At 39.5% G+C, this 26,423-nt stretch overlaps 1 protein-coding gene across 1 annotated transcript in view; it reads right to left on the reverse strand.

Moving 5' to 3' along the window:
• LOC149780253 (uncharacterized) overlaps positions 1-26,423 on the reverse strand; it is a 38,364-nt gene that overhangs the window by 8,346 nt on the left and 3,595 nt on the right. Inside the window, exons 2-6 of the mRNA XM_089936187.1 lie at positions 6,422-6,481; positions 4,754-5,211; positions 3,348-4,208; positions 1,775-1,802; positions 339-511 (exon numbers count right to left, since the gene is read on the reverse strand). Of these exons, the coding sequence (XP_089792313.1) occupies positions 339-511; positions 1,775-1,802; positions 3,348-4,208; positions 4,754-5,211; positions 6,422-6,481 (1,580 nt within the window). The remainder of the gene's footprint in view (positions 1-338; positions 512-1,774; positions 1,803-3,347; positions 4,209-4,753; positions 5,212-6,421; positions 6,482-26,423) is intronic.

Consider the following 26,423-nt stretch of genomic DNA (forward strand, 5'->3'; position numbering starts at 1 on the left):
TAGCTTAAATCCCTAACATTGCATCAACACAAAATGTCAAGACAGCTGGGTTTTTTTTCAGTCCACGAAACATGTTTTAGTTTATTCACAAACAAATTTAAATAACCACAACGTAAAGAGCCTCTTACGCGAGTGTATATGATTTGTTTACAAATCAAAAGTGCTGGTGTCTGTGTCATTGTTTGTTTACAATAGAAAGTAGTTCCTTTATTCACGTGAATGCTACATGTGCATTGTCGCGCGTGTTCAGAATCGGTGAATACTGAATGATTCAGACAATGTAAAGTTAACGGGGAAAAAAATGAGCATATAATAATTCATGTTAATTAGTGCTCTACCTGATAGTTTATGTCTGGCTTGCTGGTGGCAGTATCAACTGGCTTAAGCACTGGTGCAGTATCAGCAAGGTGGCTGAGAGTCTCTGTGTGGGTTGTATTAAATGGAAGGTTTTTAACAGACTGACTTTCATTCACAGAGATGTTGCTGTTCATTGCAAAGTCATCCTGCCCACCTGTTTGATTTACAAAATATAAAATATTTCAAATGAAATAATCCTTTTTTTTCAAAAAAATCTATATACTTTTCTTTGAAAAAACGCCAAGGTCAGTGAGTGGTTTAATAATAAAATGTATATCCTAAAAATCATTTATGACAAAGTGTCATTACTGACTGACCATACTGTATCATACTTTTGCATATGGATTGTTTGCTTGCCTCTTCCCTTGAACTTATCACCCCATACCGTAAACTACAAATCAGCTTCTCTTCAACATCTAATTTTTAAGTCTGGTTAAAGCTTTTCATGTACATGTTTTGTAATAAAAATCACTTAAACTAACATGTCACATGGATCCTTATTTAGAATTACTTTAATAAAGGGGACTCCGAGTGGCCGATGTGGTCTAAATCGCTCTCCGTTATGCATCAATGCCATCTCACCTCTGTTTGTGTGGGTTTGAGTCTTGGATTCAGCCAATGTGGGTATGTGAGAAAGCTTGCCAGTAGCTTCTCGTGGGTTGGTGGTTCTTTCCGGGGATTTTCCCAGGTTCTTCCTCCACCATTAATACTGGCCGCCATTTGTAGCCTATCATGTGCTGAAAAATGGCGTTATACCATACAACAACAACAACTTTAATAAAGCTCTAGTGTCCTGTGGAAATATGGTAAAGCCTGTCTTCAGAAGTCACATCTGCAGAGGAACGAAGTGGCCACAAAAACAGATGGTTGCTTAACACAGGATCATTTTTGCAACAATTGGCATATTGGTTTTTGCAATCTGAATATAATCAAGAGCCAAGTAAAATTAGTAGATCTGACAGGTACTAGTAAAGAATCACTCTCTGGTGACCTTTGTAATTCCAGGTCTACTTATTTTTAGTAACCTATCAGATTAGGATTTCATCTTGAATTAGGGAGTCATCATTAGAAATGTCACGTTCTAAATGGCATTTTCTACTTTTTAAAATATTTAAAGCCTAAGTTAAATGTTGAATGAATGGTCAGCAAAGCTTAATGTTGTATTTGTGTCTTTCCAATCTCTGTTGGAGATCTCAATTTTGATCAGACTGTGGTTCCTGTGGATGTTATTTTGTAAGACAGGTGACTGCTTCATAAAGGTTACCTTCAAGGCAAGATGACTGTAAAACATTATGATAGTGGTAAAATGTTGATTTAAGTAACAATACACAGGTACATATACAGTTTCCAAAGGTGTTGAAATCAGAACTTTTATCATGAAGTCTAATTTGAAATGTACATGTGATATGAGTCTCACCTGGAAATTTCCTCCATGTTGGGTTTTCCTGTGAAAAAAGAATTTTTGGTTCAATAAATATGAGCTAAGAAACAGTTTATAATGTCAACACAAATTATACAAATCTTAACAGTATCTTAACTTGAACATTTATTCTTAAAGTTGAATCTATAACTCATTAAACTGAGAGATGTAATTTTGGCTTGCAATGTCAAGAAGGTTCACAATAGACCCACGTAGGTGGTATTAGAGACAAAAAGGAGGATGTAGTTTCACAATGATGTCAAGTAACACAGACATTCTCCACACTAAAAAATATATCTGAAGAAGAAAAAAATGTAGTTTTGAGGCCCAATTTTCTTAGCTGAAGAAATTTGCAGGTGCAAGAATGGTTTGTCTGGATTTCAGACATCCACCCATAAGATTTAATGCAGACCTAATCAAACTGCACATGGGAAGATGAACCTTTGTTAAAAAATTGGGTAACTTTGAGATTTGGGCTAAAATGAGGCAAGCATGAAAATATAATGGATCCAATAGAAAATGAAAGTTCAATTTTCACCCATCTAGCTCACGTATAGGCTTGAAAGCCAATCCTAAACAATCTCTATTACATATCTTGGCAAATGTCAATAGGAACATCTCTATAATCAGACATACTTGGATTCCACTGGAAATAACAAGAAAAACTGTCTTCTACCCCTGTTTTAAGTGGAAATGAGAAAAAGCTCACGGTTTCAGCACTTCAAAGGTGAAACTGTCAACATGAGCATAAAAGTTAAACTCATTTTCAAAACTTCAAATCTGATCACATTAAGTGTGCCTTCATATTGTCAAACTAGTATCAATATTACAATGTTCTGCTATTTACAATCTGAGTGAAAACAGTATGAAAAATTTAATGCTAATTCAGGCAAAACACTCAGGCAGGCAGTAGACATCCAGTGTTCAAATGCTACCATTCAATACCATACAGGTTTAAATCTGCATCAAGACCTTGTTGAGTGGATGGCTGCTGATTTCTGTACTTTCATATTTTTACAAATCATAATAGCAGAGGCATCCATATGTATGGACACATTTCTACTTGGGTCTTCTTTGTATCCTGAAACTTATATTTAGGCACTTTATAGTTTGGTTTGATGTTTTACAACATAACAACATAAGCAGGTTATTTAGTACTGAAGGAGTAAGTGCCTTGTCTACAAACACACCTTGGTAACATTTTGGGTGGGAGTCCAGCACACGAGCCACTAAGCCACTGTGGCTCCTACCTCCATTACCTCTTACAGCATGCAGGAGAGCGCACTGAGCCTGTTCTACATCCCTGAGCTTTGCATTCACTGTTTAGAACACAACAAACCTTCATAAGCATATGATCTGTTGCCAAAAATATATAATATATTTGCTCTGGGTTAGTTATTTTAGACAGCCTTAATATAAATTATGCTAAGAGAAGAAAGATTCTTTTTTGCTAATGAAAATAAAAATACACAGTTCTGACTGAAACAATGCTTATAATGCATTTTAAATAATAACAGGTCTTGTGATATGTTTATACAGGCAGAACAGAAAATACAAATATTAAATTAACCTGGTATGAGCTGTATTCCGAATTATATGGTGCAAATAAATGTATCTTGGTGATGTTGGTATCAAAGGTGACACTCTTTCTCTTCTTGATGGTGGGACTTGCATTCACTGTTTTAACTGGGACAGGACCTAAACCAGCCATCATGCTTAAGGTTTCATTAGAAAGGTGAATCACATCCACTGAGGAAACATCTGATTCTGATGGTTTGTCTGCAGCTTTTTCATTTTGTTCACCCAGATCTCCTTCTTTAGATTTTATCTCAAAGGTTGGATCCTGGCCAGACACTTCAGCTGCTTCCGCATCGTTAACCCCATCTTTTCTCCTCTCATATTCAGCTTTGCCAACTGATGGAATCTCAACACTTTCTGAAGACTTATTCTGTTTTATTTGACGCCATCTACTGATCAGCTTTTCATCTGTCAAGACTTGGTTAATGACATCATGGACCAGTGCATAGGCTTCATCTTTAAGAAGTTTCTTAAGTTCTTGGTCCACATTGGTACAATTTAATTTTTTCTTGATCTTGCTACTTGTTTCTCTTTGCTCCTCTTCATGGATGTCAGCTACACCAGATTCTTCTTGTTTAGAAACAACTGGACTTTCTTGATCAGACAAAACATCAACATTGTTTTTAGCCTGCAATCTTGCTTCATTGTCAACCAGAGATTCTTTTGCATCTTCAAACTCTTTTGTAGGTTCGTTCCTTTTGGATGGTTCTCCTCTTTCCCTTTCCTCATTTTCATTTCCAACTTTTCTGCTGATTATTTCCATTATCTGACCCTTAGTATCTTCTACAGACTGTTCCTCATCTTTACTACTATTGATCTCCTTTTCTGAGCTGTGTCTTCTAGATGTTCCCTCCTGAAAAGAAACAATATCTATATTAGCTTTCTCACTTTTTAGGACCTTAATGTTTTCTCCATTGTTTGAATCCAAATGGTCTGCTAAAGATTCTCTTTATTTTTTTTCCCATGATTCATCTCTATTTGATTTTTGTTGGAAACCACATCATCCATAACTGAGTTTGCTTTTTGATGTATTTGATTTGCCCATGATCTGCTTTAAAAGTTTCATTTTCTTTCCTTCTCAACTGCTTTCTCTCTCTATGACCTCTTTGCTTTTTAATATCTAGAATGCCCTGAATTTCCGATTTTTACTGGGATATCTATGTACTGTTTATCATCTACATCTAATGTTATTTTTTTCCCTTTACACATTTTCTCTCTGTCATCCCTTTGCCCTTCAATATTCTATTGCAACTTTGATTTTCCTTTAATGACCATTTTCTGAATATTATCTACTTGAGATGATGTTCTATCTTTCCTATCTCTACATTTTTTCTCATTTTCATCCCTTTGCTTCTTCCTACCATCAATATCCTGCACTTCTGATTTAACTGTGCTCACCTTGTCTTCATTTTCAACCTCAAGCTGAGTCTTGCTCATGGCTTTCCTTGATTTTCTCTCATGCACATCAGATTCATTGATGTTGTTAACCTCACTCCTGAAATCAGCTGAAGCCTTCTTCTCTGTGACTGCCTCTATATCAAGATCTACTGGATTTCCTTCACCTTCTTTTTCCACACTCTTGAGAACAGAAGTCCTGGATTCTTCCTCCTCATGCTTGTCCATCGTAGCAACTTCTCCAAAGAGTCTCTTTTCTTCTACCTTCTCTACATTCTCTTCAGCTTTCTTCTTCTCATGTTTATCTCTCCTTGAAACTCTTCCTTTAGGTCTCTTTTCATTGGAATGGCCACTGCTCTCCTCATTTTCCCCATCTCTCCTCCTTCTGGGCTCCTCATTTTCTTTTACTGCGATGATTCCATTATATCTTTCCCTCACATCCTTACCCTGTTTGCTGCCTCCTGCAAAAGTATTTTCTCCCACAATAGCATGATTTTGTCTGTTACCTGGTTATGCAATGTAAAGTACAAGCCAGACTAGGTACACGTTGAAGTATTTTTTGAGAGTAACTCTATTTTAAATGTACACAAAGAAAAAACTGTTGAAAAAAACACTGTTCACCAAATAAAGTACTGGACAATATTGATGAGGTACTTGCAGACATTTTATGGTAAGAACATCCAACATTCTGTTTAGACCGAACTTTGAAAATAGGAGAAAATTTATCAAACTGCACAGACCTGTCCTAGAAACAGCTTTTTAAATATAATCTGAAATGAATCTGCTATGATCTTTGACAACAATTCAATCATGATTCAAGATACCAGCCAGCATAAAAAAGATTTGCCATTAATTGTTTAAACTTATTTATGCATAAGTGCATGTTGTAATAAAGTGTAACAAAATCAACAGATCCATTAATTTATTTCAACATTATCGAACATATATGTGCAGCTAGCAAATGCATGTACATATTGTATACAATATGATGACATTATAAAATAAAAATGATTCAATTATCAGGAAAACTTATTAAACTGGAAACACATACACTAAAATGGAAGGTGTTCATATTAATGAGGTTCCATTGTATATAAAATGGTACTTTCCAACTAATAACTAAAATGAAGCGAAACGCAAACTTTTCCCTGTCCACCCATTATGCTGACAGCTATTAGAAGGTGCATTTCATACTTCACTCAACTTTGTTTTATCTGTTGATCATCATTTAACTCATGATTCAATTTGTAAAACATGTCTTGATTGAATATATCTTTCAGTTTCAATAAAACATCACTAACATTGTCATGATAACATTTCCTACCGTAACATAATACAAAAAATTATACTGAAACCAAACATACCCATGAGCTGCTTTTCAAGGATCTACAATAGCTAACAAGCTGCCATATTTTCTTTACAATAACATGTTACCAAAAGGTTGAAAAAGAACATGTTTAAAGGTAAACACTACAGTTTTAAGAAATATGTATCGGCATTTAATCCCACCTTATAGTTAAACTGCCTGATAATTAAAAAATATTTTAATAGGATCAATGACTGTACTAGCATATAACATGAACTGTGTTATAATGAGGGTGCCTTGTGGTGATGAAATGCTGTATATCAATCATCTTTAAGTCATTCTATAATTCTTATGAATTATCTTACTTTTGGACTTTTGTGGCTTCTTAAACTTGCATCCAGTACAACTACAGCAACAAGTTCCATCTGTAAACAAATAAATTTATATATATATATATATATATATATATATATATATATATATATATATATATATATATATACATACATATACATACATACATACACACACATGCATACACACATGTATTAAGTAATAACATGCAAGTCAAATTAATAAATAAAATCATTGAATTGAAAAAGATATATAGTTTTAAAGAAACATGATTGGTGAAAACTTCTGTGCAAATCTAAATATTTATATTACTAATTCAATTAATGTAAAAACAATTAAAATTACATTATTTTTGAAGAATGATTTTGCAGTTATTATTTACATGAATGTTGATATAATTATTTAGATTTGTACAATCCCATGGTAAGCTGTCCACCTATGAGGATCACATACTATATTCTCTTTCTCCTTCAAATGTGTTGTCAAATGATATTATGTAAGGAATATTAGCCTGCTACCTTGCAAAGCAAGCCTTACTAAAAGATGAAAATTTTCTTTCTCGGTCTACATCAACAAAGGGCAACAACTCTTGTCCATTACCTCCCTATGGCAGCACCAAGTGTTGTAATTTTTAGCTTTGCTGCTGGACTGGATAACATTGCCCAGCTTATCTTCCAACAATCCAAGCCATTTTTGTTTTCTAATTGATTCAACCAACTTTCCTTTTGCATTTATTGTGTGGATCAATCATTCTGCTTCAGGTTCTATACATATTTTTTTACAATTTCTGCCAAATTTGAGTGATTTTGTCACTTTTAGGGACTTCATCCCTCTTAGACATCACACCACACTATCACTGACCACTGTAAGGTCATTACAAGTTAATATGACTGACTTTTTTTGCTTGCTCTGCTTGTATTAGAGTTAGTTTTAAGGAGTTTTTAACATGAAATATTGTTAATTTATTGCTTTGTTTTTCCCTTCTTGTGTAGTTTCAACAGAATGATCAATTAAGTACCTGAAATGTATTAGTTCAAAGCATAATATATAGGTTTTGAATGTGACACTTACATTTTTTTATTCCTTCCTTAGTAACAGGGAAATATATTTATATTAGCAAGTTAGTAGCCTGATATATAACTAAATTCTGCTTCCTCTTCTTGTGTCGTTTCAGCAAAATGTCATTTAAATGCTATTTATGCAACTTCAGAGCATGGAAGTCTACACTGTCTATGATATGCAGCATCTGTAATACGTGGTGGGAGGAAGTCTGGGCTACCGTATTAGCTAGTTAGTCACATAATGATTTGCTAATTTATGCTTTTAACTAGTTAGTCACATACTGATTTGCTAACATATACTTTATTCTCTTCTTGAATTATTTCAGGAGAAATGTTTACCAAATGCATGAAATGCACATTCAAAGACATAGTCCATTTAGCGTTGAATGGAAGAAAAGAGAGTAAGCGAAGGAAGCCCTCTGCATGTCAGAGCATGGCCTTTGTGCCTGTAAGTCAGGGTACATGGGGTTCCAATTGGATCAATTGGATCTACCTCCTTATACCACTGCAGTTACTGGCCCTCCAGGTATCACTGACCATACAGCCAACAATGACCATGCAGCAATAGAGACCTTCTTATAAGATGGCCCAGCTAACTCCATCTCATTGGGGCAGTGTTCCCCAATTTTCAATAGTGCTGTGGGTGTAAGTCCCCCTGCATGTCCGAGAATGGTCTTCAGCCTACAAGTCCAGATGGATGGGGTTTGTACCAGGTCTAATGCATAATAAAACTGTCCAGCCATTCCAAAATGGGGACCTTTTCATTGAATCAGTCCAGCCAACTGTGATTTACTGGGATCTTTCTATGACAGAGATTTCAGTGAGAAATCTGTCTCACAGGCCCTTGGAGCAGCCACTACTGGTAATAGCTGGACCATCTTCTATACTGCCAGCTTCCAGGATGACCATTCACCAGGCAAACCAACAAGCAGTGTCAGACTTCTATATGCTAACTGCATGTCCACAAGGGAGAGCTAGTGATGTTTTCATAGGGATGAAATTGGGTCTACCTACCAAATAGTACATATTATCTAGTGCTACAAGCAGACCCAGTTGGGGACTGACACACAATGAGTCTGACAGAACTCTTTCAAATTGTCCATCCTTCACATTTTACTCAGATCCAAACATAGAATGGTTGGACAAATTTAGCTTTCAAACCACCATCAAGTACACTTACAGGTTGTTGGTTACTGTAGAATTCCGTCCCCACTGTACCACTACTCTAAAGAATTTGCAGATCTCAACAAGGAGCAAGAGACAGACTTAAGTCTTCAATACTGACCTACCTGCACTTCAATATAGCAGCTGTTCATGGGACTGACAAATGTGTTCCTTGCCCATAAGAGCTGTTTCAGGATGTCATGGAATCTTCTTCATTGTTGAACTTGACCACATTGGCACCTTTTAGACTCAACTGAGACACCCAGCAATAACCATGTTTTGAAGGCAATGGCCAGGATTGACAGGGTCACTGAACAGGGCTGCTTACCATACCATGGCCAGGCTTTGATGGGTTCAGCCAATTTACTCCTGTTACGATGTGTCACATGTGTGCAAACCACGTCTCTCAAACCTTGTCATAACCTCCCTTTCTGGATGACCCAGTTTGGTTCATTGTTACTTTGGAGAAAAAATAGAGGAAGTTCTGAGGCAGACAGCTCAGGAACTGCCCATCCACCTTTCCGCTCAACCAACATGGGTGTTTGGAACCATTCAGCCCCGGCCAGTGTGAAGGGATATTAAGCAGCCTCAGGACAATGGATCTTCTCATTCACATGTGCACCAACATTGATTCCTAGGAGCAATTGTGCGGAGCTGGTAAGAACTTAATTTTGAGCTCACTGGATCTCCCTATCTCCTCAGAAAGGAGGTGGGGGAAGCCAGGTAATTTGGGAGGCCTTTAGGTTTTGTTAATCAACAATCCCATCCCCTCTTCTCATCTCCCCTCTTCGCAGAGGCACTGTCAGATCACAAGAAGGATGCCTTTCTACAATAGGAGATATGGTCACTCACAAAAAAAAAAATAGAAAACTTTTTAAAACGTCAGTGGAACTTGTACAAAGATCACAATCCCCAGGGTGTTATTCAAGGCTATTTCTTTTTCTGAGTGCCAACAGCAAGATGAGACCTGCAATCAGTTTGAGCTGCCTCAACCAATTCAAGATGAAGATGGTGACTTCAATCCTCCTCTCCATCTGACAGAACAAGCATGCCATCAGTCTCAATCTGACCAAAGCATACTTTCACATCCCTATCCACTCTGTGTCACAAACTTATTCTCCGTCCTTTTGCTTACTGCAACACAGTTTATCAGTTCAAAGTTCTCGTTTTGGCCTTAACATTAGATTAGCCCTTGGGCTTTTACCGAGATTATGGATTACATTGGCACCCTGTTCTAAACAACGTCATCTACAACGGCAGCAGCGTACCTGGATGATATCCTCCAGAAACATTTGGTAAGTTCTATTCTACCCTGAGGCAGGAATGATCTCTTTTAGATCATCTAGTGACTTGGGAGAAGTCAGTACTTCTTCCATCCCAGAATTTTTGTTCATCTGGACATGTAATTTTTAACCAAATGGAATAAAGTGGGACTTCCTCCTGTTTACATAATCAGAATCATTGATCTCGTCAAGTCCATTTCCAATAGGAGTTGGATTTCAGTGAGACAGTTTTTGCAACTCCTTGGTTAATTCAACGTGGCAGCACACCTGATCCTGTTTGGCAGTCTTTTTTTATGAAACACTACCAGTACAATGGCACCCTTTTCAAATCCCCTTGATCAAACAGTTATGGTCACGCCCAAGATTCAATCATTCCAGCATTAGTGTAGTCTGATAAATCATCCCCTCGAATCTGTGTTGATAGTGATGGACAATATGTGCATCTAATATCAGCTATTCATTCAAATGTTCAATTTTGCTGCATGCAGCTCTTTCTGGAACACACTTTAGACACTTACCAGTATTTAGTAACAGCCATATCTAATTCAAAATAGCCATAGGACACAGGTGGCCCATCTTTACCTCAACCCTTCTCTTCTTCTACATGCTTGGCCTGTATCAGGCAGCCTTGTGAGACAAAGAATTCAATCCTTTGATTGTTGGGAGAATCTTGAGAGCAAGAAAGCCCTACTCCACTCTGAAGGCTTACATCATCCCACTGTGTGCCTTAATCCCTGAGCTGGCTGACTTTTTAGTCTGGCTCTTTGAGGAGAAACAGTGGCCCCATTGCTATCAAAGGATACCAACCCATGATATCAGATACATTCAGGAATCAAGGCAGACATGATTGTGGGCAGGATTTCGACCTATATGATGTTTTAGACCTTTTTGGTCTCAATGAACCATAATTCCTCCCTATGTTCCAAATGGAACCAATCCAGGGTTTTTACATGGCTCCATTCAAATCCATTTAAACCTCTAACCCATTCTTCACTAAAGTATCATACAAACTCATGTTTCCTGATAGCTTTACTTTCTGCATGCTGGGTAAGCAAGCTGTATTACCTGAAATGCACAGAAACCAGTAGTGGCACATGCAAACGCCTCTTCCTTCCTATGTGACAAAGATTACTGCTCAGAAGCTTCAAGCCATCTCTGAGTGTTGTGTTCAAGTGCAATGTTTTGATCGAAGATATAATAGAAGCTGTTAGCTGGCATGCAGAGTCAACCATTCTTGAGTTATCATCTCAGAGACTTAGTGTCACAGAGGCAAACTTAATCAAATAAATCATTCATAATAGCCTGTTAGCTTCAATGGATTTGCCAGTGAAACTATATAGGTAAGAAGATTTCTATATTTATCTTCTTAGTCATTTGTTAGGGTCACAGGTCAAGTGACCCCATGCTGTTGCTATCTAATTAGGTGAATGGGTTATCATTCACATGAGGATCCAGTGATCCTTCCCTAGAAGGATACCCATGGTAGAGGTCAGATGCTCGGCATCTCCTCCTCATATTACTTATTCTCCTAATGTATTGAGATTGGAAAAATGTAATTAAAGGAGAAAGAAACTTTTTAAGTAAATTATATTTCTCCAAAAATATTTACCATTACCCAATTGCATAATTTAAAAACCCTCCCAACCACACCACCATTAGTATTTCACTCATCTAAAAACTAGTGACACCTAGTGGTGCTAAGGGGAGTTAATGGTCAAGAGTTATTGCCATCTGTCTATTGATATATACAGAAAAAGATGATTTTCATCTTTTAGTAGGGCTGGATTCAAGAGGTAGCAGGCTACCATTCCTAATGTAATGTGATTAAGGATTCTCAGAGGAAACATAATTTACCTAAAAATGTGCTTTCTCTCCCTCTTTCTTTGTGTATGTGTATGTGTGTGTGACATCCACAGTGAAAATTCCCTGTACGTCTGCAAAATCAAAGCAGTGAAGTATTCCCTATTTAAATCAGAATTCCATGTATCACGGGTCTAAAAGTTAGTGATCGGCGAACATGTAAATTGTTATATATTTAAATTGTATTTGTTAGTTTTTCTCTATGATTACAGATTATGTATAATTGTATTTTGGACTTGATGTTGTCCAAAATCAAAATCACTGTGTACCTAATTTCATGTTGTTTGTTTTTGTAATATTATTATGTTTCTTATCTTATAGGTGTTGTCTAATGTTGTAAAGCGCTTAGAGCTTCTAAAGATCAGGCGCTATACAAAGTCCTCATTATTATTATTATTATTATTATTATCTGACTAGGGACATTGATGTTTTTATTTTGTAAACAAATATTGCATAGCTAACATTTCTCAAAAAAAGTGTGGTTAAATATTAGGATAATAATAATAATAATTTATAAAAATAATAATAATAATAATAATAATAATGAGGACTTTGTATAGTGCCTAATCTTTAGAAGCTCTAAGCGCTTTACAACATTAGACTGCACCTAGAAGATAAAAACAACATAAGCAGCAGAGGGGGCGAACAGACCGAAACTATTTTCACAATAAACCCCTCCAGGAAACTATTCCTCGATAGAGGGCTTATTTCGACGAAATAACCCTTCTATTCAGAATACAGGACAAAAAAAAATGTCCTTGAAAATGCTTTGTCGCCGCTGATATAACGCGAGTTACTTCAATAAATCCGACTCGTATCCGACATAATTTCCACGGTGAGGTATCATTGAAAAATCAGGTGTAGTTTGCGCCCTCCCTGCTGCTCTACGAAGACGAAGATTTCCAAGGAAAAACATTTTTATGTCAGCGGAATTAAATCATTGACAAATAAATAATGGCAAATATTGGAGAAGCACATACGACTAGATTAGCTCGAGAACGTCTCGAAGCAATTCAGAAATTTCTTCCTATCCGTGATAGTGTCAGACAAAAATTACAACTAAGACAGCAAGCACGGGAAGGCTTTGCAGAATCCGCGGAGGAATTATTTAAACCCGTGACCAAAGCTACTGAAACAATAAAAACTGCTATCATAGGAAAACCTGATCCTGATAAACCGCAACAAAGTCTTCTTCAAGCGATAGAAGAACTTAGGAAGGCTCAACCGAAACCGATCAAAGGATTTAATTATAAAACGGATTTCACTGAAGGGTTTGTGGATGAAATTAAAAATCGTCCAGTCGGAAATAGAGATGAAATAATTGCTTTTGGTGCTGACGCTGCTAGGGCATATCACTCTCGAGAAAAATTTATAAAAGATCCTAATCAAAAGATATCTAAGCAACAATTTCTCGATGGAATTTATAAAATAAAACAGGGTATCGAACGGTTAGATACCAGTGATGTATTTTATCGAGAGTATATGTCAGGATCAGATCGATTTGATGTCCAAATGCGACAGACAAAGCGACATAAAAAACCAACTCGGAAAACAGCTAAACCGAAAGTCGTCGCAACGCCAACAGAACAAGAACTGGAAGTCGTCGCAACGCCAACAGAAACAGAAGAATTATATCGGCTTCCTCCTCCGTTGCAGCAGACCGAGAAAGAAACACCTCGGGGGTGGTTTACGAAAGCCGGTTTTAAAAAAATAAGAGGGAATCTTCCCATTTTTACTATAAAAAATTTTAATAACAGAGAAGATTTTTTACTAAAAAAACATGAAGAAAAAATTAATACCTTCTGGAAATGGGCAAAGGCGGTATATTTTGGCATGCAGGATTTACCCGTTGATGTAACCGATCCCGGATACATAAAATTTAATGCGGAAGTGAAAGAGATAGTAAATAAACAACGCCAACGCCAACAACAACAACCACAACAACAACAACAACCACAACAACAACAACAACCACAACAACAACAACCACAGCCATCCTCGGAGGGGGATACCGAAGAGGAATTTTTTAGTGACCCTGGAGAGAAATCCGGGAGCGGTTTAGGATCCGGTTTTATTCCCTGCCCTGATAGCGTCGTCAACGATGTGTCCAGACTAGAAGTTCTCATCGGAGGAAGACGTGCCGGAAACAACTCTCCGGAAATTATAAATGAAGCCGCAGATATCTGTCAGAGACTATTTCAGCGTGGCATCATGGATATCGGCGTTTACCGGGGACTCATTGATGAACTCGCGGATGGTTACCACAGCGACTAATAAATTTAGTTAGAGAAACAATAATTAAATAAAATGATACTACACGATTCTTTTCGCAGACCAAGAAGTGTCAGAGTAGTAAACTCACGATTACCAGTATACGAGGTTGTTTACGGAGATGGAGTCGGTGATGTTGTTAGGGATTTAGTCACAAGAATCGCTCCGAAAGCTGGACCGTTAGTAAAACAATTCGCGATGAAAGCCGCTGATGTTGTCAAGGATAAAGCCATTGGCACTGTTGGTAGTCTTGCCGGGAAAGCATTTCAATCAATCAAGGATCGACTAGCACAGCTGATACAAAAAAAAACCCCAATTAAGAGGCCCGCGCCAGTAAAACTACCATCCACTGAAGCTATGCCGGCAAATGTTAGTAGCGTAGTAAATAAGGCCGTAAATCAGAAATTAGCTGAAATCGCAACAGCGGGAATTACCTCCAAAGCGTTGCAAGATAGTGTAACTGCTAATTTGATAGCTGGTAGTGGTTTCCGGTGACGATAACATTTTAATTAGACCATCACAAATAATAATAATGTTTGCACGAAAATCCAATGACGCGTTTGATATGTCCAAACCAGTACTTAAAGATGATTCTGTACGTGATTTTCAATATTATTCTTATGAAGCACGTAATCCTAACCAACGGGGAAGAATTGAACTACAGGTCCAGGATACAAGTAGATACTTCTTGCCCGCTGAGGCCTTCATCGAAGTTGAAGGTAGGCTTTTAAAGAATGATAACACTAACTACGGAATCGGCGACCGAGTTGGATTTGTTAACAACGGCATCATGGCGTTATTTAAATCCGCTATTTATATGATAGATGGAAAAGAAATTGAAACAATTCATGATAACGTCGATGTTGCCACAACAATTCTCGGGTTGGCGAGATACTCGGATGATTACACCAGATCAGCCGGACCATCAATGATGTTTGCAAAGGATATAACCGACAGCCCCGAGAACAGGAATGTAACAATGAATGCTGGTGGTACCGAAGTTGCATCGATGAACGAAAATTTTAATTTGGGTTTTGCAACACGTAGATCGATGTTAAGTGGAGATGAAGAGTTCTCAGGTGTGATTCCATTGTCTCACATCTTTGGATTCTGCAGAGATGTCCACAAGGTCATATTCGGTGCCAAACACACAGTTGTACTTGTGCGAAAACCTGATGATAATGACGCTATCTGGCGAGATGCTGCTGTTGCCGCTGGTCAAATAATACTAACTAAACTGTGGTTGTGGATGCCAGTGTTGTCTCCGTCAATCACAGAAGAACAACGACTGTTGTCTTTTATGGACACGGGCGGTAAATCACTGCTATCCTGGAAAACAACAACCACAGACGTTATTCAAGGTGATCACGGCGGGTTGTTTACATGGCATATATCATCGCAACAAGGAGTATCAGCACCACGACATATTTTCATTGCATTTCAACTCCGTGCTAGAACAGATAGCCAGGAAAGAAATCCAATGGTATTTGATACACTTGGAGTTTCTGAAGTTTCGTTGAGAATAAATGGGCATCAGGAGCCATCTGAGGATATATTAATAGATTTCGAACATCATCGTGTCGCACGCGCGTATCATCGTCTGATGTCATTTATGGGGCGCGATCTTAATGTAGACACTGGCCTGCAAATATCACAGCGAGACTTTATGAGTTTATATCCGATTTATTACTTTTCGCTGGAACATCTTGATCTGGTTAAACAATCTGTTGTCGACCTACATTTCCGAGCTCGTGTAGGTGCTCCTGCTGGTGGTTATAGAGCGATTGCTGTCATACTCTCCGATAAAGCAATGCTGCTTGAAGGTGTTGGCGGACGAATGAGAGTCATTGACGCTCCAGTCGAGAATATGTAACGCAATTAAAATCAAACTTAGGATATAATGTCATACAGTCATGTTAATGTCACCTTGACTTCCGGTCAAACGAAGAAATTGCAATCAAAGAACGCAAGCACGTGCGGGACATCAATAACGTTAAAACGAGATCAACTTGTTGGTGGTCCAAACAAGCTGTCGTTGACTAATACTCAGATTAAACATTTTAATAAGGCACTAACAGCAAAAACCGGTGTCCGACTTGATTTCTCTGCTGCAGCTATCAAGGACATGACCAAAACCGGTGGAATATTTCCTCTTCTCGCAGCAATACCGGCGTTGATTGCCGCGGCAGCACCAGCCGTAGCAAAAGCTGCAGCGTTAGGTGCAGTTGGAACCGCAGCTGGAATGGCACTAAAGAAGGCAACGGGAAAGGGATACAAGAAAAAAAAGGGGAGATCCACTCGCGGATCAGGGCTAAGACTACCAGGAACTCCACCATCATGGTATCCAAAAAAATTCTAACGCCGTTGAGCAATTTTGATTTACTCGATGCTGTTAAAAAATTGCGTATAAAACATTTTAGAGGAGTATTTATGCGAGATCAATTACCGACGCGGCCGAATAATCCAGAAACTGGCATTATCAATCTCGACAACAAAGATGGTCCGGGAACTCACTGGGTTGCTTACGCGATCGATCCACGTGGAATTATCTATTTCGATTCGTACGGTTTAGCACCGCCAGTTGAGTTTCTCAGGTATGTCCGCGGAGTGCCTCGCACTCTCAACAGCAGATTTTTTAATATTCCAGTGTGGCAGTCGACGCTACCAACACAAACATTAATTGATCCGCCCATTTGTGGAAACGAGGTTTTAAATGTTCTTGATGCAATCTCAAGAAATCCAGCAACTCCTCCGCATCGAGTAGTGTATGAATATACCGCATCGAGAAACGCTAGCGTTTCCAATGCTAGGCATTTTCATGCTCGCATTTGAAAAACAGCAATAAGAATAATGGTGGATATTTACGGAAGACCTTTCACAAGAAAAGTCAAACCTGGCACGGATGTTGATCTCTCAAAATATGCGACCCGAGATGAAGTCGATAATCTTTTGAATATAGCTGGAGTTGACCCAGATGAAGTTGCTATTTTTCAGGACAAGCAGGGAAAACTAAGAACGAGCAACATTAAGTTCAATGACATAATTCGCAGAGTTCTTGGAGCTACCAAGGATAACTTCGCCGCATTTAGTGATGGCGGCCGGATCAAGGACTCGAACATATCAATCGCAAGCATCAAAGACAGTATTGATAAAGGTGTTGATAAATGTGTGAAAAAAGCCGGTGACACGATGACAGGCGAACTCAGCATGAATGGAAACAAAATAACCGTACTCAGAGATCCAGCCTCGAACGACGATGCAGCAAACAAACAATATGTCGACGCGCAGTACAAACTCGTTGTTGACCTAGTCAGCGACAAAGTAACAAAATCCGGCGACGTAATGACCGGCGGACTTGACATGAGCGGCAACAAAATAACCGCGTTAGCAAATCCCGAATCCGACCAGGATGCGTCAAACAAACAATACGTGGACATCGTCAACGGTAAACTAAATACGCTGCGTGCAGAGTATGATGTTCACGTGGGCGCGTTTACAAGACTTCGAAGAAACTTCTCAAAAACTGATGAGGCCGTGGATAAGTTCTTTGGGGATCCTCCAGTCGTCGACACGAAACTTTCTGAAATCATACCAAATCTTACTAATAACGCCAACGATATCAATAAGATTAATACCCGGTTAGGTGTAGTCAGAACGGAAAAAAGTTTTTCAGATCAAGTTCAGATAATAGAAAATAACATTAACACGATCAAACAAACACAGCAGAATATAGTATCGGGTATTCCTGAGATCGTTAACAAAACCAGTTTGATTAAAGTTCCCACTGGAGTTACTCCCGGGCATATCACCAACATCGTATTCACGGTATCATCGGGATTCGCAACATGGTCACGACAAAATAACAACACTATCAAATATACAGCAACAGCCACCGGTGTTTACAGGTTGTCTGTGTTTTCAGCCGCTAAATTTGAAATCTTCACAACATATCCTTGGAGACATTCCACCGATAAGTATTCCGGGGTTTGCACTGTAATACTAAACAGCGGAACCGAGGAAACATTTATGCTTGAAGCCGCCGACGATACTTTAACAGCAACATCTTACTGGTTTTGTTTGGAATTCGTCGCTGCAACGCCTCAATTGGTTACCGCGTAATTGAAAATCGGCAGCGATTTTTAAATAAATGTCAACGTTGAAATCCGAAGGATTTCCAGATGCTCAACAATATCGATATAATCAAGTCCGTGAGTGGCAATCTGAGTTAAAAACTGTCATCGAAGTAACCAGTCAAAAAGTAAAAAAATACCGCAGACGCATAACAGTGTTAGACGTTATGGTTTATTCAGTATCCGCCGTTGTTGCATCCGCGGGAGTAATACTATCAGCGGTCACTCCAGTGACTGCAGTAGTCGCTGCCACGATCTCTGTTTCCGCTGCTACAGCAACAGCAGGAGTTTTCGGCATCATAGCAAAAAAAATATCCTCGTGTGCTAACACAAAATTACACGATTACACGACAAAATTAAATACAGCCACGACCGCATACCAGAAATTATCATCGCTGATATCATCATCGTTAGACGCGCAATCCAGCGATGCTGCGTTGATATCAGATTCTGAATTCAAACTAATGTCAGATGTGTACAATGACTATTTGAAAACTAAACAAATAAATAATGTCACTGATGGCAACGCCACAGGAACTGCTTCAGCAAATAGTCACAAACACAACACCGGTAAGGACCACAATGATCTCAGTGTCCTCGACGACACCAGAATTCAGCATTAATTTTCCAACTCCAATTCGTGTGAGTGAAATCGCATTAGCAAAGCTCAGTGCGTATCACAGCTGGCCCAATATCAGGTCGGCATCATTTGGCGGTCAGCAGCCGAATAATTCGTTTGTGTTCGGGAGACCCAGCGCGGGCCCACAACAACGTGAACTTGAATGGGATACAATTACGCTACCCACTGGGAGTTATCAGATCGAAGAAATCAACGCGGAGATACAACGCCAAATAAAACGAATCACCGGCAAGGAAGCCAAAATATCTGTGACCGCGCACGAACCAACGCTGTCTGCGGTCATTGAAATCTCAACACCGGGATACGCCGTGGATATATACAATAGCTCAATCCGAACAGTATTAGGATGGCCACGAGAACGACCCGAGGTCGGACCGGGTCCACCAAAACCTGAAAAATCGGATTTCGAGACCACGAAGGAAGAACTACACGACCTCGTGTACGGCGAGCATTTATTATTTCCAGATCAATTACGATCAGGCCAAGCCTGGTTTTCAACATCAGATAGACTCCCCTTGGATATAATAGGGGCAGCTTTCACGGGCGGGGAATACCTTCTCCGGCCAGAAGATATAGAAGCTCATTTTTTTAATCCGATCAAACAAGCACATAAACAACAGCTAGACCTGTTGCGAGTATATTTTCAAGATTATATCTCTGATATAACAAAACCACGCACGAACATTATCACCACCATAGAAAAACTAAACAAACTCGCATCCACGATGGAATTTATGAATCAAAAAGTAATTCAGAATCTACTGGATCACAAAGGCGATTATGGAAACCAAAAAAGATCGGAGTTTGCAACCCGATTTGGTATTCCGGTGAAGGATATTCCAGATTTTAAACTTCCTGGATATAACGCGCACACGCTGAGAAAATCAGTCTCTGATCTTGTCGCGGAATCTTTCGAAGATATTTCTGCCACGTACACGCGAACAAAACCACAGCCGGTTATTCTCAAGCACGACAACAGTACAGCATCCGATGGCAGACACATCTCACCCGGGATCGTAAATATCACAGATGTTATCGCGGTCAATCTTGTATGTGACGTCATCGACGGTAGCTACAGCGCATCAGATACTACGACGGCCCAACAGGGGTTTATCCTGTATACGTTTACACCAAGAGACCCTCCTGGTTTTCTGATTGTGCAAGAACCAATCAATGTGGTCTATCTGCGGTGTAATAATCCGTGGTTGTCAACGATAAATTTTAAACTCACCGACCAACGGGGGGGGGTTGTTGGACCTGCGTGGCGAGACTGTCTCCGTGAACTTACTGGTGAAGTCCTGAAACTCTTCGAGTTTCCAAATTGGAAATGCAAAGCATTTCTGGAAGAGTTTCCACGCATAGCGTTTCTCTGGCGATGCTAGCATGAGAAGTCCCTTGGACTTCCAGAGAAACTCTTCGAGTTTCCACGCTCACGCATTTAAAAAAAAACAGTTGTATATAATGTGTGAATACATTCACGCACGAGTTCATATTCATGATAAGCAAATTCTTCACGAGGCAATAAAAACCGCATTTGGAAACGCTAGCGTTTCTGGAAACTCAAAGAGTCAGCCCCCTAGGGTTTCCCTAGGGGAACAGTATTTCCCCGTTAAAATAATCGTTGACGTGTATGGTGACGAAGACTTCTTGTTAACGTCGTCACAATTAACACAGCTACAGCAAAATCATATGATCACAGCTTGGTGTCAACGAGAACAGATTATGAACTATTCTCATTGTTGTATTGATGTTGAAACGCTTAAGCAAATCCTGGAAGTCTAAGGACTTCTCATGTAAAACATTTTCAAATCTGAAAACGCCCTTGAGAAGTCCTTTGGACTTCCAGAGAAACTCGAAGAGTTTCCACGCTCGGGCAAAAAAAATAATACACTTTTTTTTTACCGTGGAAATGTGCTTTACACTTAAGCGGGGGGGCTAGCGTTTCTCAGGTTCTACTTTCACTTTGTGCTGTGAGTCACACGCGGCGGTTTATACTTCCTTGTCGGCCTCGTAGTCACAAATACTAGTATTTTCGTCAGAAATGCAAGGCATTTCCGTGTCTAGATTCTTTATATAACCTTTTAACCGTCTCACTCTGGTGCTAATTAATTTTCGAGTCTCATACTCGCTTGACAATACAAGACGAATCTTCTCAACTGCACGGCACAGTGGAATAAATTCAGATACCTGATTTTCAGTTATCCCGGCAAGTGATCTGTAAATGCGATCTTGCAAACCCTTAATGAACCTATAACACGCGGGGAGATTGTTCTTCCCCGATTGTGATAGCTCATTCAAGGATTCAAAATCTGACATAATTGTTTCAGTGTCTAGTAAAATATTAAAACCTCGCTGTTGTAATTCTTTAATTTCAACAAGTATGGTATTTATATTTTCGTGATTCATATTATTATATATTTTTATATTTTTAAATGCATGAAAAATGCTTTGCATGAGCGTGGAAACTCGAAGAGTTTCTCTGGAAGTCCAAGGGACTTCTCATGCTAGCATCACCAAAAACAAAAATAAACAGATAGATGATGAGCGGTTATCACTTACTGGGTACTCTTCACCGGCCTACGGTTCTTTCATGAGTCCTTTGTTAGGATTTTTTTTTTCTTGGTCTTATATTAGACCTTCGTGTTGTGATTTTTCCCTTAGGCACCTCATGTTACCGTTTATTTTTGGCCAACACTCTTTCTGAATGTTTCTATTGGTGGGCACCCAGGTGACGTAGAGCTTTATGCATCCATCTATCTGTTTATTTTTGGGGGTCACTCACCCCATGAGGAACTTCTAGATCGTCAAATAACGGTCTAGAAGCTCGGGAGGGACGATACAACACAGAACAACCTTTACCTCTGATTCGAGTATGACAGCAAGTAAAGGCACAATGAACATGTAATCTTATCCTAACTTATCCTAAGACCTTATCCTATGACGACACAAACATGCAGGTGGGTCATTTTCTACGGTCAGCAGCAGAGCAAAACCATCCATTGAATCGACCATTGGATGGTGCACAAAAGACACCCGCCATTGGCGGATTTAATTTATGGTTTTGCTTGCGCTGCTGACTTTCGATCGACCCAAAGGTCTTAGGGAGCGATTTCGTATATAACCCAACTGTTACTTGCGAGTTGGAAATTCGCTCTAGCAGTGGGCGGGACTTGTTTAAAATATTTTAATTGTATGTTTTCTTAAGCGCGGTCATATAACAAGCACAGAAGAGCAAAACAGTCGGATATATTCAGTAAAACGAGGATATTGTTTGTAAAAAAATATATATTCTACGGTAAATAAATGATTACATGTTATGAACTCGATAAAATATTTTATCAAGGTGGCTTTCTCAGGGGAGCAAATCCTCTGACGACGACAACTCTGCAAAGCGTTACACACTCGTGGAGGAGTTATCGTCGTTTGTGTCAGCGATAAGAGTTATATAACAGAATGAAATCTTCTGTTTGAGCTTCTTTGAAAATGCTGTTTTGTGGATCCCATCTGCGACATGCTGTACAGCAGGTGGACAAATACCGAAATGCTTACTCGCGGAGTATATTGACTGGAATACAATTTCTTCACCTGCGTTTATAGATTTAATAGCTCTTCTTGCAACTGTTTTACAACGCCCTGTGTTACCCAGTAGGCAGTTCTTGCTCTGAGTGACCACGCGAAGATTGTTTATAGAGTTATCAAGTATGTTACCGTTAATGTGATCAATGACAAAACCCTTAGGGATCACTCCAAAGAAACATTCATACACGAAACGATGACATAAATACCTCTTTGAGCGCGCGGCAGTAAATCTTAAATAACCAGAATTATCAACTGTACCAACTTGTTTCCTCAGCCTGTAGTTTCTCACTATGCCATCTCGGTTTGCCTCATAATTTGGAATAGTTGGATGTGCAACAAATTCTTGTTCGGGAACAAATTCTTGTTCGGGGACGAATTCTTGATTCATTATACTATAAGCAAATCATTTGTCTAATTCATAATTTGTCTGAAAACTTATTTATGTAATCACGCTCCGAGAACGTGTTCGAGTCTGGATTTTTTTTATCATAATACCGTTTTAGTTCTCGATAGCGTTTCCCCCCACACGCTGAACATAATTGCGTTTTTCCTCGTACTCCAATGCCGCATCTGATACACGGTATCGGTCCTAGACTCCCACCGCGGACCTGTTGAGCATGTTGTCCACAGTATTCGCCTCTGCAACGTTTGCTACACGGCGCTGATAAATTTAGTTTAATCCACTTGCATTGGTGCATATAATATATTTGTCTATTTAAATACTTGTCTTAATTATAATAATGAGTTTTGAAAGACTATCCAGAATAAAACCTGGAAATCTCCAATTTCCCCGAGGTCGATTCGATCTTGACCGGTTAACCGGTGATGTACGACGACGAGAACTCGCAGCGGTAATTGGTGTTATCAAGAACGCCAAAGAAGAGTTTCGTCGTGATGGTGCCGCACATGTGTGGTCTTCGTATAAAATCATTTCTGAAAATGCCATCATTGATGGTACCATGAACGATACAATCGCGCGTAGTATAATTGAGTATCTCGACGATAGAAGATATTTCATACAGATAAAATTTATCGTTGGCGTCGACGACACGGAAACAGGTGAAACAACGTGGATTATCAGAGACAAACTAGACCCTATTCTTGATGCCCGGCGGGGGAAAACCGTCGTCGTAACCAAAGACTCAAACCCGGGAGTACTTGTTGGGATTGATACACCGTATTATGCCAGAGCGTATCCTGTGACCGCAGTCATTTATGGAATTTATCCGATGAAGAAACCACGCGTTGATAAACTCAAACCGATGAAGATGTCAGAGTCATTGATAAAATCCCCAGAGAAGTCTCTGACTTCCAGGATGAATTGTGTAGCCGAGCGAGTAATGGAACATTTTAAAAATGCCGCGCGAGGAAACGGCCTAACACCGCTAAGACAGACTAAAATAACAGCGTGGGCGGCAAAAGTAGTGGATGAAGGAGCGTCAATAAATGATGTTGCCGAGCTCGAACGATTACTAAAATTTCCTATAACGGTTTCATCGTTGACCGGTGAGGTATTGTACAAGAGTAAATATGATTCCCGTGGAGCACCAATAACTATTATCGATCATAACAGTCACGCCTGGACTGACTCGGTTAGGATATTTCCTCGAGATCGTGTTGTAAAGTATTATCCGGAATTGGAAAATGCTAGCATGGGAACCACTAGTGGTGAAACTCAAAGAGTTTCCATGTTTGATTTTATTTATCAGATAAGTAAAACCGATCCAGTGTCGGTGTGGTTATTCCGAAGTGACCTCGAGGGTGAGTTTGATCAGTTTGTGAAACCCAACGGGGAGGTATACAGAACGGCGGCATTACATCACGAAATGAAAAAACTCGCAGAAAAATATCATGCGACGAACACTGATACGTTACTGACGCAGTGTTTTACTGTCCCGGGTGTTGTCACGCATATAGCCCGAGAACGAAATTCATGGAGACCAACCCCGAAGAGTTTTCTCGAGGATATTCAACAGAGCTGTATCGAATACGGACACGGTGGTTTGTGGAATACCCAGTATGATCACCGCGATATGATATCCGTGGATATGACGGCGTGTTATCCAGGAAGTTTTCTTGGGCGGGGAGAATGTAGTGAGTATTTTAAACGGTTTGGTCATATTACAAGCTCGATGACAAGAGTTGCCATAAACGGACCATTGCCTGATTTTGACCTGACCGGGGTTGCTTGTGTGTCGTCGTTTAAACTCGCTACGGGTTTACATCCTGTGTGTTATGCTTGGTTTGGCAGACATTTCGTTGAGAAGCGATGGGCCCCAATAGTGTTATTGCGATACATGCTTGACAGTCGAATACTGCTGTCGCTGACGGTCAGTGAAGCGATTATATGTTATTGTCGTCAAACCGAAGTTTGGTTGCCAACTCCGCAAGTCACCGTAGAAATTGAAAATTTCCGAGAATATCCAGAATCGTTTATCGACACTATCATCGAAAGAACTCCCCGAACTGATGAAAGCACCGCAAAAGATCTAGGACGAAGAATAATAGGAAAATTTACTCAAGGTGGAGCGTATGATCATAAACTACATCATAGTCGATTAATCATGGACGAGGCCGAATTGGATCTTATTGTCGCTGATGCCGCCACGAATAATACGTTTTGTACCCGCGAAGATGTGTTTCTGTCAAACGGGGAAAAATTAGGAACTGTTGTTAGTTACACCGACGGAGAATCATCTCAGTACACACATTTGAGATCTTCGATGCTAGCTTATGTATCAATAAACCTATTGTCGATGATTAATAGGTTTCCCGTTGACGCAGTGAGAGTTGCAACGGATTCATTCTATATCGATAAAAAACACTTAGCGGCGTTAAATAAGGTTATACCGAATGATCCATCGTGGGGTTCATGGAGAATAAAAAATGAAATGTTGCATGGATATTGTGAATCGGCTGATGTTGAAATCGAGGATGAATATCGCGGCGCAGAAATATCTGGGAAATTTTCAATTTCTACGACAACTTCGCTGCCGCCGGTGCACGATCCTGTTGTGAGACATAGAACAGTTTATCTCAACGGGGCTGGTGGTTCCGGTAAGACAACTCGAGCGATAGAATTATTTAGAAACTCTGACATGATTGTGCTAACACCCACACATAGACTTGCCAGGGAGATGAGACAACGGGATGTTAACGCGTGTACGTATCACAGTTTTTTCAAATACAGCGGCGGCACATGGACTCCTACGCGAATGGGAACGAAATATATCCCTGGAATAATAATCTGGGATGAGATAGACACTGTGCCGTTGGATACATTAAAACAGTTTCTGGATTGGTTGCTAAAGAAAAATACCGCAGTTGTTATGTGCGGCGATCATGGTCAACCACCGCCATTTACAGGTGAATCTCCACACACGTGGCTGAAAACTTTTGTAGATTATTATGAGGAAATAACTAACGATGTTAGAGCACTCGATGAAACGCTGAAAGAGTTTAAGGCGTTGATCAGGCTACAAACCAATAAAGTCCAGTGTGAGATAATGCGTGAAATAATTCCAGAGACTTCGCTGAGCGACTTTTGGGAAACGTGGAAACCAGGTGATTTAATTGTGGCAAGTAGAAAGATAGTCAGGGACACACTTCAGCAGCGGTTATTTCAGTTACATCAGAAGAAATTTCCAATGCTGGTAGTGCCGTTGTGTTATAGACCAGCTGATACGCGATTGCAGAATACCGACGTTGATATACCTGGGAGATCGGAAAAACAGAATTTAGTATTAAATGATATTGTCACAGTTGATATTGATGTTGTTGAACAGGCACTAAAAATGAGCAAATCCCCGTGGACGCTAGGATACGCTATGACCATCCACAGTTCGCAGGGACTAACTATTTCAGATACAACAGTTTGGATTGTTGATGATCGCATCGAGTGGTCAAATTTAGTTTATTTAGCCGTGTCAAGAGTAAGAAGGATAGGTCAGTTACGAAGAATTGTATTAGATGATGTTATCAACGACAGCTCAATCGCTGATGATACAATAAGAAAGAAATTAGCC

This window comes from Sinohyriopsis cumingii, chromosome 16 (genome assembly GCF_028554795.1).
Source record: "Sinohyriopsis cumingii isolate HCF-2022 chromosome 16, ASM2855479v2, whole genome shotgun sequence".
Classification (NCBI taxonomy): domain Eukaryota; kingdom Metazoa; phylum Mollusca; class Bivalvia; order Unionida; family Unionidae; genus Sinohyriopsis; species Sinohyriopsis cumingii.